We start from the raw sequence: 20,583 nt of genomic DNA on the forward strand, positions 1-20,583 counted from the left end.
TCTCATGGACATATAATTTGAAATGCTTTCATGTGTTAAATAAAATCAAAATTGATATTGATATTAATTTTTCTTTGTTAGCCTTAATTGATCATTGGTAAAATGTAGTCCAATGCAAGTTTCTGAATCTCATGCTTTCAGAACTTTGTAAAATTTTATTGTAAGTCCAAAATTCATCCAAATGAAACAAAACCCTACCAGTTGTTTCACATTTATTATAAATGTTATTAATATTTGTGATAGCATAAACTTCATTTTTCTTACTAAAATTGAGCTTGAAATAATTTACTCTGCCTGCAATTCTGAGTTTTGTAGGCTTGCACTTGCTATTCACAATGTGCCAGGTGATTTAGCACCAAAATTGGATTAATTCAACTTTCCCCCCCATAATCAGGGCTTTATATCAGCAAATCATCATATATTATAGCTAATCCCATTTTTCCACGTGAAAGGTCCTCAAATCTTTGACAGAACTCTCACCAAGGAGGGTGGAGGAATTTCCAATATACCTTAATAATATTTGGAATGTATTTCTAATAGTGTATGTTACTATTCAAAAACAAACCCCAATTGAGCCTTGTCTTGGGACACAAACAGAAAGAATTTTAAGGTTTAATACCGAAAACTATACAGAATCCTCAGTCAAAAATTATAAGGGCTTGACAGATTAGGAAAACTATTTTTGTGCAATTTCATTAATAGCTCTCAAATTGTAAATAGGCCTATTACTCTTTTCTGTGATTATTTTTCTCTTCTTTTTACTGTTTTTACGTAACTGGAGCTTGAACTCAGGGCCTCATACTTAGTAAACAAGTATTTTTACCATTTTAGCCATACCCGCAGCCTTTTTAAGCTAACTTTGCAGAGCCTAGACTCTGACCATGATTCTTATTTCTGTGTGTATGTGTGTGTGTGTGTGTGTGTGTGTGTGTGTGTGTATGTGTGTGTGTGTGTGTGTGTATGTGTGTGTAGCACTATACCTGGTTTATTGGTTGACATGAAATGTCACTTTTTTTTTTTTTACCAGAACTGGCTTCAAACCAATCCCTGCTTCCCAATCTCTGCTTCCCACATAGTTGGGGTTACTGGTGTACTCTCGGCTTTGTTTAAGGTTTCCTTACTGAAATATGAGAGTGACATACAAAGACAAATTAGTTCACATTAAGAAACTTCTGCATACTAACCTAATTCCTTCCAAACATTCTTTCTTGGGGAGATACTCTTTCTTTAGTGGTACAATGATTCTCTTTAATTCACCCCTTACTTGTATTGTACATTCAATGCTTAGCTCAGGGTCCTGTCTTCTGGGACTCTGCGAAGTGGTTGAGCACTAGCCTTTAGAAAAAGAGCTAGGATCCCTGCCTCTTAAAGTTTATAGAGAACCACATCTGGGAAATAACCCTCGGAATGGTCAATCAGCTTCTTCTTCGTCCCTATACCCACTTACCCACAGCCCCTCCAACGCCCCGAACAACCGGCCTGTAGCCCCCTTCTACGCCATTTTCCAGCAGGAAGTACCCAGAGGACTTCATCGCCCTATTTATTCAATCAAAGAGGCTGGAATGTTAGGCGGCTAGGGGTCGTTCAGGCAACTGAAGTGGCAGCAGATACCACTTCCTGTTCTGATAAATGGCTGCAGTACATTCACCTGCACAATGTTGATTTGTGCCTGCTGAGTTGTGCCTGTTGATTGAGTCATAGTCAGCGTGAAGAAAAGCCCCCACGAGCTAAAAATATTTTTCTTCCCCTGCCTATAAAAACCCCAGCTTGGGGGCCGGAAGTTTGGCCTTGTGGTACAGTGCTTGCCTAGCATGCACCAAGATCCAGGTTATTTTAATTGGTACCACATCCATAGAAAAGCCATAAGTGGTGCTGTGGCTCAAGTTGTAGAGCGCTGGTTTTGAGCAAAGCCCAGGGACAGTGCTCAGTCCCTGAGTTCATGCCTCAGGACTGCGGAAGAGCAAAACAAAACCAAAACAATGCACGACCTCTCCGATCCCGCCGAAGGGGTTCCCCCGGGAGCAAGCATACTCTAATAACTTTCCTTTGTCTCTCTAAAAAAAAGAATAAGAAAAGTAGCTAGGAACATTTTTTTAATTGTAATGTATAGAGGGGTTACAGTTATATTTGCCAGATAGTAAGTGCATTTGTTCTCACATATTGCTACCCCTTCTCATGTTTTGTCCCCATTTACCTTCCCCAACCCCTCCCAATCATCTTGTTTTCCCCTGTTCTCTTTCCTATTTCAAATAAACAAATATATATATAATATACAGATAACAAAGTCAGATACAGTAACAATATGATATTAACCAAAGGGCAACAAAAGAGAAGACAAATAACATAGTACATTAAGCACAACAATCACACAAGATGAAGCTCTTGTTTCTATATCTTGGAGATCCTTTCATTTAGATCCATCCTATATCACCTTATGTATCTAGATTTTGTGCTATTGTAATCCTCTACTAGGAGAGTCCTAGATGTGTACTAATTATTACAAATGAGGGAAACCATTGAGCCTATATTCCTTTGGGACTCAAGCCTTACAATTGACAAGAGAAAAAAATAGTGAAAAAGAATGCCAAATTCAGATGTTGACTGTTAATTTTGGATAAGGTGGCCAGGAAAACTTTCATTGAGAATATGGCATCAGGGGCCGGGAGTTTGGCCTAGTGTTAGAGTGCTTGCCTAGCATGCACGAAGACCCGGTTCAATTCCTCGGTACCACATACATAGAAAAAAGCTGGAAGTGGTGCTGAGGCTCAAGTGGTAGAGCTCTAGCCTTGAGAAAGTCCAAGGACAGTGCTCAGGCCCTGAGCTCAAGCCCAGGACTGGCAAAAAAAAAGGGAATATGGCATCAGAGAAAATATGTAAATAAATGAAGAAATTAGTGATATAGGTATATAAGTTTAAAGGCAGTCTAGGTGAATAGAGCAAAATGTTCAAAGTCTAATGTGAGGGGAGATTTAAAGATGATAAAGTTATTAAGATATAGACGTAGTAGAGTTATAGCTCAAATGGTAGAGTACTATCCTTGAGCAATAAAGCTCAGGGACTTCCTAAGCTCCATATTCAAGTCCTAGGCCTAGCACAAAAAGAGTCATGGCAGACAGATAGATAGATGGATGGATGGATGGATGGATGGATAGATGGATGGATAGATAGAAAAACCGACCAACATATACATATATGTGAATGTATCCTCCAAAGTTTAATTTTAGGAAAAGAAAATAAATCATGGATCTGATTCTGGGAAATTCAAGAACAAGGAATGTGAAGAAGAGTGAGTACATGGACTGTGAAAGAGTAGTCACTGACATAGGAACAAAAGTCATGAGCATTGGTATAGTGTTCTGAAAACGTGAAGAAAATGCTTCAAGGACTATGAAGCAACTGACAATATTGTGATAATGATAGGTCAAAGAAGGTCAAGATGAGGAAAGAAAATGATTTGGGAATATGAAGATTATAGGTAAGGACAATAAAAGCCATGTTTAAGCAACATCCAAACAAAAGTTTGTTTGTGGTGCATGTTAACAATATGTTAGATACAGGGTGGGAAATTACCTCTAAATATTTCATCTTTGTTCTGGAAGCTGTAGATTGCAACAAGTAAAGGCAAACCTGGCCATATACCAGTGGGTTAGGCATTTAATCTTAGATTACAGATCTCAGGAGGCTTGAGAGCCACCGAAGCCAGCCCAGGCAACAAAGTCTATGGGACTCTTCTCTCCAATTTACCAGCAAAAAGCTGGAACTGGAACTCAGGCTAAAATGATAGAAAGCTAGCCTTGAACAAAAAAAGCCCAGGGACAGTGCCCAGGTTCTGATTTCAAACTCCAGGAATGACACAAAAGAAAAAGTGAACTACCACAAACTAGTTTGCATATAAAAATAGAAGATAAATGGGGACAAAAACATAAGAATGGATATCAATGTATGAGAAGTAATGCACCCTTTATCTGGCGAATAAAACTGTAACCCATATATACATTGAAATAAAAAAAGAAAAAGAAAAAATGGAAGATAGAACCTATAATCATGTAGAAGCAAAATTGCCTACTTTCCAGAGTCTTCACTAGTTATGCTTATGATACCACTGTGAGAAAGCATCACTGAAGGGGTCTATCCCTGGAAGCCTCACATACAAAGAGTCCTATTAAAAAAATAAAACAAACAAAAAACAAAAAACCTGCTTTAGCACTTACCCTCTTCAAGAGTAATCACATATAAAGAGCTCATTCAGAAATATTGAGACCACTGAAATATAAGCCAAAGAGAATTCTTCTCTCAGTTTGGATGCACAATAAAGATTGCTAGAAACACAGGCCAATTTTTATTTCTCATCTTTTTGACCAATTTCACAATAACAATAGATCATGCCACAAAGTACCAAAATACACATTTAAAAGAAATCACATTTGATGTTCCAATGAAATCCTTCCAAACTTAGGCAAGATCTTCTGCAGGTGTGTTGGATGGATGGATATGTTCATCATCTTTGCTATATAATAAATTATTCTAAAATTTCTGGCTTAAATACTATCTTACAGTTTCTTTAGATCACACTTGCTTACTATGGTAGTTTAGGTACAAATGTCTCCTGAGGATACATCCCAACTGTCAACTAAGTTTGAAAGAAAGGATAGTTTTTTTTTTTTAACATGTTCACTTATGTGTGTCACTTCATAGTTTGCTGGTATGTCTCCACCACATGCCTTCAGAATCCTCTCATCCATGGCTCTTTTACAAATTGAGTTGGACTCAACTAGAGCAACTGATTCAAGAGATAGTGAGGGGGAACATGCCCCAGAAGGAAATGGACTCATTTTATAACCTATGTAGATTTTTGGTAATTTTATGTTAATATGACATACTATTACTCTGCCAGCATTAAGCTTTAAAAAAGTAAATCTCTATTTCCAATTTTTTATTAGAAGGGAATTAAATTGTACTACATGAGAGTAGGATAAAGAATTTGTGGCTATATCTTTGAAACCACCATGTGGAATGAGATTAACAAAATAATAGATAATTCTGGAATAAAGATAGACTACCTGAAATTGACAGCACATCTGAGCTAGCAGGACCAATATAAAATAACTTGATCTAATTGACATTTGTAGAATATTTCATTCAAGGACAGCAGAAAGTACATTTCTTTCTAGGTAACCTATGTAACCAAAGTAGACCATAGTCTGGGTCAAAATATATTGTAACAAATTGGAAAGGATTTCAGTCAGACTAAGTATTTTCAGTGACCAGAATCAAATTGGAAAGCAGTGAGAGTTCTAAAAAGACGTCTAGCTGTTCAGAAACTAAATAACACATTTTCTAAGTAATGTGTGAGTCAATTAAAGACTATAAGAGAAATTAAAGTGCACTTTGAAATGAATTAAAATATAACTTATTATAATTTGTAAAATTATGCTAAAACTGGATGTGGATAAAATTTATAGCATTAACACCCATGTTAAAATGGAAAAATTAATGACATATGCAACCACATTAACAAAATAGAGAACAGAAATTTAATAGTTAAACAGCAGAAAAATGATAGAAGGAATCAGTCTTGAAAAGACCAATACCATTGATAGAGCAGACATTATCACACACGAGAGGCATGTTATCATAGCATATCTATTAGTGTTAAAATGTGATTACCACCAGTAATACTAGCTACTCAGGAGGTTGAAATGTGGAAATTTGGGTTCCAAGCAAATTCAGGCAGGAAAGTTAGTTGAGACCCATATCTCCAATTATCCAGCAAAATCCAGAAATGAAACTGTGGCTCAAGTGGTAGAACATTAATTAGTCTTGAGCAAAAAAAGCTCAGGAATGGCTGGGTGCTGGTGGCTCACACCTGTCATCCTAGCTACTTAAGAGGCTCACTCTACCACTTCAGCCATCCCTCTATCTCTGGATTTTTGGAAATAAGCATCTCACAGATATTCTGCCTGGGCTGGCTTTGAACCACAATCTTTAGATTTCAGCCTTCTGAGGGCTAGTACTCTACTGACTAAGCTACCGTGCTACTTCTGGCTTTTCTGAGTAGTTTATTGGAGATAAAAATCTGATGGGCTTTCCTGCTAGTGCTGGCTTTGAACCGTAATCCTCAGACTCCTGAGAAGCTAGGATTACAGGCATGAGCTACTGGAGCTCGGCTACTAAAGCTACTAGCACAATGAATGTAACTGTAGCCCCTCTATGCATTATCCCGACAATAAAATACAATAAAAAATTAAAATTTCTCTTTTGAGTATGAGTAATTACACACATAATCATTTTTGCATTCATACTTATATGGGTCATTGTTCTGATTTACAAAGCTTATGATTAACATACAATACAAAGAACTTAATTTTACATAGGAAAAAAGTTTTACTCTTTGAACATGGATAAAATGATTCTTTCCCGATCAAATGATACGTACATTTCTTTTCTGTTACTTAGTTTCAGCAGGTCCATCTTTCTCTCCCATTTCCCCCACCCCACTGCCCTTGAGTTGCTTAGTTTACTTCCATCCATATCTAGGGGGTTTTTTTGTTCCCTATTCCTCTTACTATTTCCCATTTCTAGTTTCTGTGAACGCTGTTATTTGTGTATATAAGTTCGAACATGTGTTTTGTCTTCTTATTTCTGCCTTCTTTCACTGACCATACTATCCTCAAATTCTATCCATGTTCATGCAAATGACAACAGGTTTTTTTTCCTTTTCATGGCCCCAAAAGCATATTATTTGTAAATATACCATATTTTCCTGCTTTGTAAAATTTGTTTGCTTTTCTTAGTACTGGGGTTTGAACTCAGGGACTTGCTAGGCATATAATCTACCACTTGAGCCGTGCTGCCAGAACCCCTAGTTTTGTTTAGTTCTGGGATAGGGTCTTGAATTTGTGCTTGGGCAAGCCATGGCTGTGAGCTTATTAACATCCCACAGTAGCTGGAATTGCAGAGGAGTTCCACTATGCCCAACCTTTTTATTGATGATATGAGGTCTGTTATCTGGGCTAGCCTAATAGAGTAGGTCTTCCAAACTCCATGTCCCCAATACCTGTGATTATAGGTATAAGTCACCTTTCCTGAAGCCTTGTTTTTTAAATTATCTTTTCATCTATTGAAGAGCATTCTATGCCTTTTTTATTTCATTCCATATTTTGCTATTTTCCAGTAGAATTCTGCAGACATGGTGGCTTTGTACCTTTGTGATAGGAAAATCTCATTGTCTCTGGATATATAACCTGTAGAGAATTGTTAGATTATAATAAATTCTATCAAATACGTATAAGAAAAGTAAATATGACTCATTTTTTCCTAGAAAATTTAATAGTATTTAGCTAATTCAATTAGGCATGAATTTATATGACAGTAAAATCAAGGTACTGTAAGAACGAAAATACAGGTCAATATTCTTAATAAATATGGTTGAAAACATATAAATTTAACTTTACCAAGTTAATAAAACAATATAAATGTAAATGTACATTACAAAACTAGTTTGCATACATATATAAAGAGAGCTATAGTCTAGAACTTTCAGCCTAAAGTTTTAACATTTGAAAATCAATTACCTATAGTTAACAATATTAACAAAATGACATGATCATCTCAATAAATACAGAAAAATATGGGACAACATACAAAATCTCTGCTAAGAATGCCCCACAACCATAACCACAGCAATATTTTTCTGTGTTTATTGACATGATCATTTACATCTTGTGGAAAACAAAATGTTCTACATTGTATAACATTATGGAAATCAACTACAGTGAGTTTGATGTTTTCTTACAGCACAGCATATAAGGTTGAGACTATTTTGCATTTTTGTCATTCTAATACTTGTATAATGCATTACACTGATGTATGCTTAATACTTTTGCATTTTTATTACTAAGTTTTAGTAGCTCTTAGTATATTTTGAATAGCAGTCTTTTATCAGATATCTTTTCAAATATTTTCCCTAGTCTGTAGTTCATATTCTTATTTTCTTAATAAGAATTTAACTTTGATTGAGATGAAAAGTTGATTTCATAATATATATCAGTATATGCTTAGCATGCATTTGGAACTTGATTCAATCCACAGCACCAAAATTATATTGCTAGGCTAACAAAATGCAAATAATCTTTTCATTTCACTGACATATATCTTTTGTGCTATGTATAACTAAGAGAATAATATGTCTAAATATGAATCATATAATTTCTAGATTAAAATGCATGTAATTCCTTGTGATCTTGAATCTTATGACAAGAAGTAGGAAATTCATCAAAATTTAAGTATGATTTTTCAAATGATTGTCTTAGAGATATGAAAAAACATTCCACAAACTGAACAATATTGATAACTATAATTACTTAAAACTACATAATTGATAATGGATATATATATGTACAGAATCTTCAATATTCACTGGTAATAAGCACTTGAAATGGACAGAAAAGGAAAATATTTTTTCAGTTTTATAGAATTATTGTTTCCTGATTTTGTATTTTTTATTTTTTCTATCAATATATTTTTATTGTAATTGTAATTGATAGAAGGGTTACATTATATACACCAGATAGAAGGTGCATTAATTCACAAACATTGATACCCTTTCTCATGTCTTGGTCCCCATTTCCCTCCCCCCACCCCTGCCCCTCATCTTGTTTACCCCCTTCCCTATCTGATTTCAAATAACCAAAAACACATATATACAATATATCAGATAACAACATGAAATACTGTAAGAATATGAGATAACCAAGGGACAGCAAAAGAAATGACATAGCACATTAAGGAAAACAGTCACTCATTATATGGCTTTTGTTTCTATATCTTGGAGGTCCTTTCATTTAGCATCATACTATATGGCCTTATGTATCTAGGTTTTGTTCTATTGTAAATCTCTGCTAGGAGAGCCCAAGGTTTCTACTGATTATGACAAATGAGTCTGGCTTATTTCACTTAAAATGAGTTTTTCTAAGTCTTTCCATTTCCTTACAAATGAGGAGATGTCGTTCTTTCTGACAGCAGCATAGAATTCCATTGTGTATAAATACCACATCTTGTTGATCCACTCATCAACTGAGGGACATCTAGGTTGGTTCCATATCTTTGCTAAGGTAAATAGTGCTGCAATGAACATTGTTGTGCTGGTGGATTTAGTCTGTCCTTGAGAAAAGGAAATTATGTAACCAAGAAGATACATAGATATTCTGTAAATAAATCAAATGCTGCTTGAACATCATTAGTCATTAAAGAAATTAGGTAAATCCACAGTATGATACCATGATAATTGTTTTTAAAAACATGGTTATGGTTGCACAGGGTACTTGTGGCTCATGCTTAAAATTCTGAGTACTCAAGAAACTTAAAGCTTGAATGCAGCAATTCAAAATGAATCCAAATTGGAAGTTCTCTTAAAACTCCATCTCCAAAGTAACCAGCAAAAACTCAATCTGGAGATGTGGCTCAAGTAATGGCGTGCCAGCCAAACATACAAAGTTGAGTATAGTGAGGCTCTGAGGCTCTGAATTCAGACTCCCATACCACCCCGATCCTACCACCCTAAACAAAAAGAGAAAAAGCTATGGATTTATAAAACTTTGCAATACAAAGTACTGGAAAGGATTTGGAGCAACTTAATCATTCCTATACTCACACTGAGAATATAAAATAGTAAAAACTTCTCTGGTAATAAGTAGTTTTGCTTTTAGAGTTCTAAAAAGCATCTAGCATATGGCTCAGTATTCCATTCCTAAATGTTTACCCAAGATAAATGAAAACATACTTGCATATGTTTATACAAAGACCTGTTAATTCACAGAAGATTATTTTGTATTGGAAATGACTGTAAATAAACATTGCTCCATAGGTTGACGGACAAAATTACTGAGACATTGAGTTTGATCACATTTATATAAAAACAGTGGTTTAAAACACTGGGAAAAAGGAACATAGGCTCAATGGTTTCCCTCATTTGTAATAATAAGTACACATCTAGGACTCTCCTAGATGAGGATTACAATTGCTCAAACCTAGGTACACAAGGTCATATATAACTAAATGTAAGGATCTCTAGGATATGGAAACAAGAGCTTTATCTTGAGTTCTTAATGTACTATGTTATTGCTCTTCTCTTTTTTGCCCTTTGGTTAATCTCCTTTTGTTATTGTATCTGACGTTTTTACCTGGAATATTTTATATATGTTTACTTGTTTATTTGAAATAGGAAAGGGAAGGGGGAAGCAAGATGATTGTAAGGGGGTCAGGTGAGGGAAATTGGGAAAAATATGAGAAGGGATATCAATGTGTAAGAAGTAATGTACCTACTACCTGATGAATGTAACTGTAACCCCTCTATACATTACCCTGACAATAAAAAAATAAAAAAACAAAACACTGGGACAGATGGCTCATTGGTCTAGGGGTATGATTCTTGCTTTGGATGCAAACAGTTATAGATTCAAATCCCAGACAAGCACTCTATAATTTTATCCAGGCGCAGTGTGGCTCAAGTCTATAATCCTAGCTACTCAGTAGGCTGAGATGTGAGGATTTCCATTCAAAACCAGCCTAGGAAGAAATGTCCCTGTGAGACTCTTATCTCCAATAAACTATTGGTAAAAAAAAACAGAAATGGCTCTGTCGCTCAAGTGATAGATCATTATTAGTCTTAGCACAAAGAGATAATGACAGCCCCTAGGCCCTGAGGTCAAGTCCCAGGACCAGAAAAACCAACAAACACTGGGACAATAACAGCAAGAAGATTATTGGTGGCCTGGGGTAGGGGGTAGAGACAGAGGAAACAGATAATGATTAACAGAAAAGAGATATCACAGAAATACTTAACACAATTTGATCATATTGATTGCTGCATGATGTTCTTATGTTCAAACTTTTCAAAGTATAAAATTTAAGCCATTTACCAGTGGCTTATGCCTATAATCCTTGCTATTCAGAAGACTGAGATCTAAGGATCACAATTTTTAATTTATTTTTATTGTAATGTATTGAGGGATTACAATTATATTCAACAGATTGTAGGTGCATTACTTCTCACATATTGATACTGCTTCTCATGGTTTTGTCCCCATTTCCCTCCCCCACCCCCCTCCTTGTTTCTCCCCCTTTCCCTTGCTATTGCAAATAAACAAATAAACATATATACAATATGCCAGGTAACAAAGTCAGATACAGTAACAATATGAAATTAACCAAAGGGTAACAAAAGAGAAGAGAAATAACATAGTACATTAAGAACAACAATCACTCAAGATAAAGCTCTTGTTCCCATATCCTGGAGATGAGGACCACAATTTGAGGCCACCACAGGAAGAAAAGTCAGTGAGACTTTATATTATAACCACTAAAAAGCCAGGGGTGGAACTAGAGTTCAAATGGTATAACACTAGCATTCAGCAATAAAGCTCAGGACATCACTCAGACACGTGTTCTAGCCTCAGGACTTCTCCTTCCTCCCCACCAAAAATACTGTACATGTTAAACACGTCTAATTTATTCTGTTTCCATTGTGCTTAAATCTGTTCAAATATTTTTGAAATTATTTCTTTAAACAAACTAGCTACACTTCAAGTGCTCAACAGCCACATGTGGCTAATAGCTATTCTGTTGTTTTGCACAAATACAAAGCATTTCCATCAGTGCAGAAAATTATTTTGGATAGCACTACTCTAGTGTAAGTATTAACATAATTACTCAGAAAGTTATAGCCAAAAATCCAATGCAATGAAATCCAGTGGAATAATTTAAAAAGACATGATTAAAAAAGGAAGCTGTAAGAGGGAAAAGGCTAAGGAATAACTACTAAAAAACATAAATCAAGCAATTTAAACATCTTAAAAATGTCAGTCACAACAATTAATTATTACAAATTTTACTCAGACTAAATTTAACACAACTCCAGTTTACTTACAGAAATTTCAGACTGTGTTACTAAACAGTATCAAATGTACACTATTTGAAACAGTCACTTTTTTCTTTTATTTTTTATTAAAGAATTTATTAACATTGATTTTTACATCATATTTCAACTGATGTATTTAACAAACAAGTATTCAAGAAGGGAATCTCTATATATATAATCACTGGCACTTAGATTATAGAACATAATTTAAATTAGGCTGAGGGTTTGTATATCACAGATACATTTTAATCTATGTAATAAAACGTTAAGTCAATTTTGTGCTGAAGATATTATTTTCCCAAAAATAAATGCACTTAATTATATATCAAGTTACATGGAACAAAATTGATAAAATTTTAAAAAAGATGTAGAAAATGTATAATTATAGTTGGATATTTTAATATTAAACACATGGTTTCTTGGGGAAAATGGAAAATTTATTAGAAATATAGAATATCCCTAGACATAAAAATTAACAGAAAAAAATAATAGATGTATATTAGATAAACAAATCGAAGCTATAGTTAAAAATTAAGCTGAGGATTAGCTTTTGCCTTGTTGCTGATCTTGCCTGAAAAAAAAACTTAATTTTACTACTATTTTTTTACTGTTGAATATAACACTAATTTTTGCTCTTTGGCTTTTTTTATGTTGATATGTTTAGTATTAACTTATTGTGTTTATAGCATGGAAAGTGTGTGAATTTTTCAAACAGAATTTTTTTTTATCTATTGGGATAATGATGGGAATTATTTTGTTTGGCCTTGCTTTGCTTTGCTTTTTGATACCCAGTATTGCTATTTGAGTATTGCTATATAACCTTACTGGACTCAAACTCACTGTGTAATCCATACAGACTGAAACCTTCATCCTCTTTCCTCAGTTTCCCAAGTACTGGCATTGTAAAAGTGTGCCCCCACACTTGGATTAGTCATGGGATTTTTTTTCTCTTTCATTCTGTTCTTCCTTATATCTTAGAAATAAATCTCATTTGGTCTGGATTTTAAGCCTTGTTTGACTGCTAATTTTTGTTTGCTAGGATTTTGTTGAGCATTTTATCAACTATATCCATGAGAGACATTTCCTTGCATTATGTGCATGGGGGTGGGGGTTCTGGCCTCATAAAATATGTGTTTCGTTTGATTTTGTTTGTGCCAGACCTGGGGTGTGAACTCAGGGCCTGTGCATTTTCCATGAGCTTTCGTACTCAAGACTAGTGATCTACTACCAGAGCCACAGTCTCATTTTTGTCTTGGTGGTTAAGTGAATATAAAAGTCTCATGAACTTTTATGCAAAGACTGGCTTTGAACTGTAATTCTCAGATCTCAGTCTCCTGAGTTTCTAGAGTTATGGGTGTTATCCACTATTGCCCAGCAAATAAATTTTTGTAATATTTTGTTTTCTTCAATTTGAGAACATATGAAGGAATGACAATTCTTTGAAAGTCTTGTAGAATTTATGAAGAAAATCCTCGATCCTTGGACTTTGCTTTTTTGAGCAATTTTTGATTACTAATTCAATATAGCATTCACCCCTGCCACTGCTTATTAAGTATATTTGGATTTTCTATGTCTTCACTTGGTTGCATGTATATTTCTATGGATGTCTTACAAATTTTGCAATTTATTTTGCATAATGACTGTTGTGAATGGGCTTATTTATTTGATTTGTTATTATGTCTCTTTTTTATCTCTGATTTTAGTTATTTGAAGCCTTTCTGTTTTACCTAGTATATCTACTGATTTACCTAATTTATCTTTAAAAATCAACTCACCTTCACTGATATTGTGTTGTTCATTCTGTCTCAGCAAATAATGGAAGAATCACAATCCAGGTGTGGTTCAAGCAAAAAGCAATACTCCGTCTAAATTTAATCATTGCAGACAAGGGCTAGAGGCCTGATTCAGTGACATTTTGCTGAATAATTGGAGATAGAATCTCAGACTTTTCTGCTCAAGCTGGCTTCAAACCTTGATCCTTACATACCAGCCTCCTTTATAGTTAGGATTATAGTGATTAGCTATTAACAAAGAGTTTCTCCTATACTTCTGATTTTCTTTTAAGCTAGATTGTTTATAACAATCTAGTATATTCCACAGTTATAATGAATATGAAAAAATGAAACAAAAATCTATATTGTGTTTCTTTTTCTTTTTCTATCAGGCTGTAACCCTTGGTGACTGATTTTTAATGTTAGCAATATATAGATAAAGTATATGATATATGGTATCATGGAGTAGAGGCAAGAAACATGATAATTGCCACCTTTGATATTTTCTGCACTTGGCTTGGAATAGGCAATGTATAGCTGTATTGGCATTATAAATCGTAAGAATATAGGCAATCAATATATCATGTCTTCTCCATTATGAGACTATCATTTCATACTACCAGTTCAAATGTAATGACTTTAGGTACTACAAGAATTTTCCTTTTAACATGGGAAAAGCAGGCTGAATGATGTTATCCCTGGGTAGACCTTTTATATCTGCTACCAGTTAAACATCATGGATGTTAAGTGATTTTTTTTTAAATTTCCCTTGCTGGTGAGACAAAAAAGTGGATTAAGATTTGTAACTCGGGTCAATAGGACTGGCTCTGGGAAAATATTTCCTGTGTGACGTTGGATAAGTTTAAATTAGAATTTTCATTTGGAAATAAGTTTTGATTGAAGGATCTTATATGAGAGTTACAATAAATTGCAGAATAGTCATTACCTTTTTATTTATTTCTCCTAATATCACTGTTCAGCTATACTCTGATTTTGTTTCTTAGAACTGACCCTTAGAATAGAAATTATACTTTTCTCTAGCACATTCCTAAAGACAGAGTTTAATCACATCCGTGGTTAACGAAAGAGAGAGAGAGAGAGAGAGAGAGAGAGAGAGAGAGAGAGAGAGAGAGAGAGAGAGGGAGAGAACAAACAAGGGAGAGAGCGAGAGAGAGAGGGAGGGGGAGATATTGATTCATGGATGACAGTTGGTAGACTTAAATATGAAATATAACAATTTTTTCATCTGTGAACATAAAAATCAAAGACAATAGGAATAGATTGTATTTGTTTTTCCTTGATAATAGCAAAAATGAGTTTTATCACATCATTAATTGTATGAATGCAAGAATTCGGACATTATGCCTATAGCAGACAGAAATGAGTAGACTTAATTCAAAACTCTAAAACAAATTTAATATACAAGTATGTTTATTTCCATCTTTGAACTATTTAAAAATATTTTCAATGAGTTTCTTCTGCTTACAAACAACATACAAACAGAAATTGACATATATGTTTTCTGTATTTAATGATGCATATTAAATATTATATTACATATTAGTAAATTTAAATTTACCCCTCAAAAAAGAATTTGCCTTTATTTTCTCAGAAAGAACAGCATGAGGATATTATATTTAAAATGATGAATTTCTCATTTGAAATTATCATTCAGTATTCTTAGCATTCAATATTTCTTACACTCTTTCCAAAGGATAATTTTGTAATCAGTCAGACACTTAGCTATTCAGAAGGCTAAGATCTGAGGATCACAGTTCAAAGCCAGTCCGATCAGGGAAGTACATGTGACTTTTCTCTATTTAATCAGATTAAAGCCAAAAATTGAGCTATGGCTCAAGTGGTAGAACACTAACCTACAGGGGAAAAAAAAAAGCTCAGGAAAATTGTCTAGGCCCTGAGCTCAAGCCTGGAACAAGCACAAAAAGTTGTATTTTACCTATCAACGTGAAAAATAAGAGTAATCCATATTTCTAATTATCTTGGCTAATTAATTAACTATTTAAATTTCCAGAATGATATGCGATTGGTTTCTTAATAACTACAGAAATAAATCATTGTATTAAATTTAACAGAGAAATTACTTGCAATTTTGATACATCAAGGATACGACAAGGATATTTTCAGTCTCGAATAATGGAGATTTTTAAAAATAACAGGGATGATATTAAAATAAAGAATTAAGTGATAAGATTTCTAGAAGCAAAAATAAAAGTAAAATAGATATCTAATAGACAATCCATGTAAAAACACAGTTTTATTTTGTTCATCTCATTCAAAGTTTCTCTTCCAAAAAGTAAGTAGAGCCAGGCACAGTGGTTCACGCCTGTAATCCTAGTTACTCAGGAGGCTGAGATCTGAGGATTGTGGTTCAAAACCAGCCATAAGATTCTTATCTCCAGCTAACAAGTAGAAAATTGGAAGTGGTGCTGAGACTCAAGGTGTAGGGTGGTGGCCTTGAGCTGAAGAGCTCAGTAACAGCTCAGGCCTAGGGATAGGGTGGCAGCTTTGAACTGAAGAGCTTGGGGACAGCACCCAGGCCTAGAGTTCAATCCCCACGACCGACAAAAGAAGAAAAGTAAGCAGAAAAATTTGGGTCTTAGCCTCCCCTTAAAAATATCAAATGAAAAAAAATATCAAATGACAGGCCAGGAGTTTGACCTAGTGGTAGAGTCCTTGTCTAGCATGCACAAAGTCTCAGGTTGGATCCCTTGGTATCACATACATATAAAAGCCTGAAGTGGTTCCATGGCTCAAGTGGTAGAGCACTAGCCTTGAGGAAAGCCCAATGACAATGTTCAGGCCCTGAGTTTAGGTGCTAGCACTGGAAAAATAAAAATCAAATGGCATTTACTACATAGTTTTAAAGGATGATATTGTTTCCTTTGCACAGACTTAGGTTATAATGTGTACATAAAGTTAGATTTTGTTGTGTAGCTATTTTTATTCATACTTTCCTTTTCTCTATCAGTTTCCAGAATACAACTCGTGAGATACATGAGTGATGACAAGATTGTGAGATTCAAAGAAGAGTCTCAAGCTCCCAGAAACAATGAAACTTCACAGCAAAAAACTGAATCAGACAGCCACAACATTTCTCCAGACCCAAATACATTCACAGATGAGAAGCCTCCCAAAAAAATGAGTCGCAAGATATCTTATAGCAAGAACCGTTCTCAGGACTTCACTAGTGATGAAAGTTTTCAGGAACTTTGGTCTCAAATTGATCTGACTAAACTTGTAAGTCCTGAGAGCTTTATGTCTGCTATACCAGTGCCTTCATGCAGTACAACTTCTAAGTCTGTTACACGTACCAAAGTTCCGAGAGAGAGCACAATTTCTTTGCCCATGAGCACTCAAAGATGTACCAAATGTTTTCAAGAAATCAAGAACTCTCTTCCTCATAAATGTGTTGTGGATTCTGATGATGATTCAGATTCAGACCATTCTTTACAAGTCCATATTTCATCAGAGACTAAACATTCTCCAGCCTCCAAATCTCGTAGACACCCCAAGTCTTCTCAAAAGATCCCTCTATCTCATTCCCAGGATCCTGGATCTCCTGTCGAAATCCGCTGTCCTGTACACCAGGAAACTCCTAAATTTTTGCACTGTGATAGCTGTGTAGCTCTCCAAAATCTCATTGGCACCACTCTAGCTGCCACCTTGCCGGCGGATTCCCAAAGTACTCTTGGCCAACACAGAACAAGCCCTGAAACTGAGGACAATTCTGACAATGAGATTAAACCTTCTAGTCCTGAAAAAATCAGGTATAAATCCAGCACTAAAACCAAACATGAGACAGCCCGTGAAGAGGAGACAAACTCTGAAGATGATGCAGATGTTGAAGATGAAACAGATACTGAAGATGAAGATGACAGCAATGATAAGAAAGATCCCAAAGATAAGTCTGATCCTGATGACAGTGAACCAAAAGATGGTAACTCTGGAAGTAGTACTGGCAGCAATAACGGATCTGATCCCAGTAGCGGTACTGGCCCTACAAGTGATGCCAATTCTGACAGGGATGATGACACTAACAGGGGCGATGACCCCAACAGTGCACCTGAATCTAACATGGAGAGTGCCATTAATGATGATATTCATTCCAAATGCACTGCTAATCCCGAAAAGGTCATTTGCACTAAAATTGAAAAAAATGCTTCAAGACTGTTTACTGAGGTTGACTTTGAAAATATTAATCCAGACTACACCTCTGACCTCCAAAATGTAATTTTTCTGGACTGTATTTCCAACAATACCACCCAGACAGGCAATGACATTTACTTCAAAATTGACTTCAGTCCTCAGAATGTAAGATCAATTCCCAACAGCCCTGGCCCCGGCAAAAATGACATTGGCTTCAACAACAGCTCTAGCTTCCAAAACAGTAGCCCTAGAATCCAAAACGGAACTGAATTTTACTATAATGTCAATTCCTGTAATGCTATTGATCACAACCAAACCATTAGTCCTAACAATGAAGATGATCCCAACTATGATACGGGATCCACTGGCGCTGCAGGTCACCATTATAAAGCTGCCCCAAACTATAACAAATACCTTGACTATGTCCCAGAATTTATACATGTAGTCTTCTCTAGCCCTGTAATCAACCTAAACTATATCGCCAGAAGCAGTTACATCACTAGATCCAACTCTGCAACTCCCAAGGCCACTGACACCAGCAACAACACTAGTTATACTCCCGATTTTACCTCTATGCATACTGCTAACACCTACCCTTTCTCAGGCAGCACCTATACCCCTAGATATACTCATTTCATTGGCTCTAGTACTACCATCAGCCCCAACTGCAGCACTAAAAATACTAATCATGCACCTTATTGTGTTACTACTAGCAATAATAACAGTACTTTACTCCTGAATCCTGAATTAGATATCAGTCCTTTATCCTACATTTCTAATATTATTTATAGACACATCTTCAATTTTACCACTGACAGAAAGTATACTTCTATACCTAGTGATTTCAGCATATTTAAATTTTATGATCCAACTAAACTTGGTAGGAACTATGCAAAGTGGAATATGAAAAAATTTGGTGCTCTCTCCAAAAATTCTCCTGGCTCCATGGACTTTGCTAGCTTTAAGTATCTCACTGAGTCCAAGGATATCCTTGATGCCAAGGAATCTGATGTATTGAAATATTTCTGTAGCTTACAGAATTCTATTGGTGTCAATGATACTGCCAGTTTAAAATTTTACGCCAATCCAAATAGTCCACTCTCTAGTTTTGGTATTGAGGTAGCAGCTGAACCAGATGTTGTCAAATCATCAGGTGCTGTGAATCAATATTTTAAGGTAAGTTTATGTAAATATATTTATATCTCCATATTCTATCATTGAACAATCATTGCAAGCCAGGGAATAGAGGAGAAAGGAGTTTAGTATTCTCCTTTACACTCTAAAGCCAGCAATATGTCTTTCCACTTGACAGATCCATCTGTTGTACACTTGGCAAATACCAAAATAACTTTGCACTGTGGCTCACAGAGCAACTGACTGTCGAAGGTCCATAGCTCATTTGTGTGAACCTAGTCACAGACTACCAAGTTAATATTTTGCCTACCTCCTCTCACCCATAGATGCCCTGGTGTTTGTTGCTTTCCTCTATGGATAGAAAAAGAAGAAAAACCAAAATGAGCCTTTAACAGCATCTCTCGAAATGCTCATTTTTATTAATAAGGCTATATGAAATAGTGGTGTTATCATAATCACCCTTTTAATATAGAGAGTTAGAATTATTTGGTGAAATATTAGGAAGAAAAGAATGCCAATCCTTTGCTACTTTTCAATTACTTATTGTTATCTTATTGCTACTGACAATAAGTAAAATATTTTTTGAGTGACAGATCTTTACCAAATGTCTCCTAACATTCTAATTTCATGCACAAATTAGGAGTGTTAAGTGTTTGAGAAACTATTTTGAGGACAGAAATTAGTATCTTTATTGATGAAACTTTATCAACATGTCACTGAGGCACAGTTAAGTTGGTATATCTTATACTTCATTAGCCATGGTAAACAAATACATTTAAATTGAATTAGTGTCTGTGTGAACAAATGTTCAAGTTGAAGTAATTACTTTGTTTTCCAGTACAACATGTAATTGAATATAATCATATATTTAGAAAATAACACACATTATAACTAAAATGGAAGAAAAAATTGGTAATTCCATAATGCTTTTATTTTAATAAAAACAAATTCATGATTTACACAGAAGGCACACCTTGCAGCAAACAGTTATAATTGCGTAGTGTGATTTTGTAGCTTTTCTATTTTTTTTGCCAGTCCTGGGGCTTGAGCTTAAGACCTGAGCACTGTCCTTGAGCGGTCTCACAGCTAGCGCTCTGCCACTTGATCCACAGCACCACTTCTGGGTTGTTTTTTTTTTCTGTGTATGTGGTACCAAGTAATTGAACCCAGGGCTTCATGCATGCTAGGCAAACAATCTCCCAGTTGGCCAGAAGCCCAGCCCTGTGGTTTTTCCTTATGTGAACTTAAAGATACTACTGGCCATTTATATACAATAAAAATAATATTGCTCAAAATATGCATAGAATTAGAAAATTAAATGCTTTCCTAGTTATTTCTCATAAGTGAACTTTCATAGTTTTTTAAATCCTTTTAAATGTTTTTATTGTGAAGGTGATTTACAGAAGGGTTACAGTTGCATAAGGCAGGTGATGAGTACATTTCTTTTTGAACAGTGTCTCCTCTTCCTCATCCTTTCCCAATTTTCCCCTCCCAACATTCTGACTCTCCCCCCCCACAAGTTGTATAGTTTATTTTCAACTTAGTGTCTAGTGAGTATCACTGCTGCATTTGTTTACCATTTGTCTCACCATT

The 20,583-nt window shown here is 35.2% G+C and overlaps 1 protein-coding gene across 1 annotated transcript in view; it reads left to right on the forward strand.

Moving 5' to 3' along the window:
* LOC150041105 (uncharacterized) overlaps positions 1-20,583 on the forward strand; it is a 324,318-nt gene that overhangs the window by 206,833 nt on the left and 96,902 nt on the right. Inside the window, exon 14 of the mRNA XM_090327132.1 lies at positions 16,679-19,032. Within this exon, the coding sequence (XP_090183258.1) occupies positions 16,679-19,032 (2,354 nt within the window). The remainder of the gene's footprint in view (positions 1-16,678; positions 19,033-20,583) is intronic.

Source organism: Megascapheus bottae, chromosome X (genome assembly GCF_031878675.1).
Source record: "Megascapheus bottae isolate mThoBot1 chromosome X, mThoBot2.hap1, whole genome shotgun sequence".
Lineage (NCBI taxonomy): Eukaryota > Metazoa > Chordata > Mammalia > Rodentia > Geomyidae > Megascapheus > Megascapheus bottae.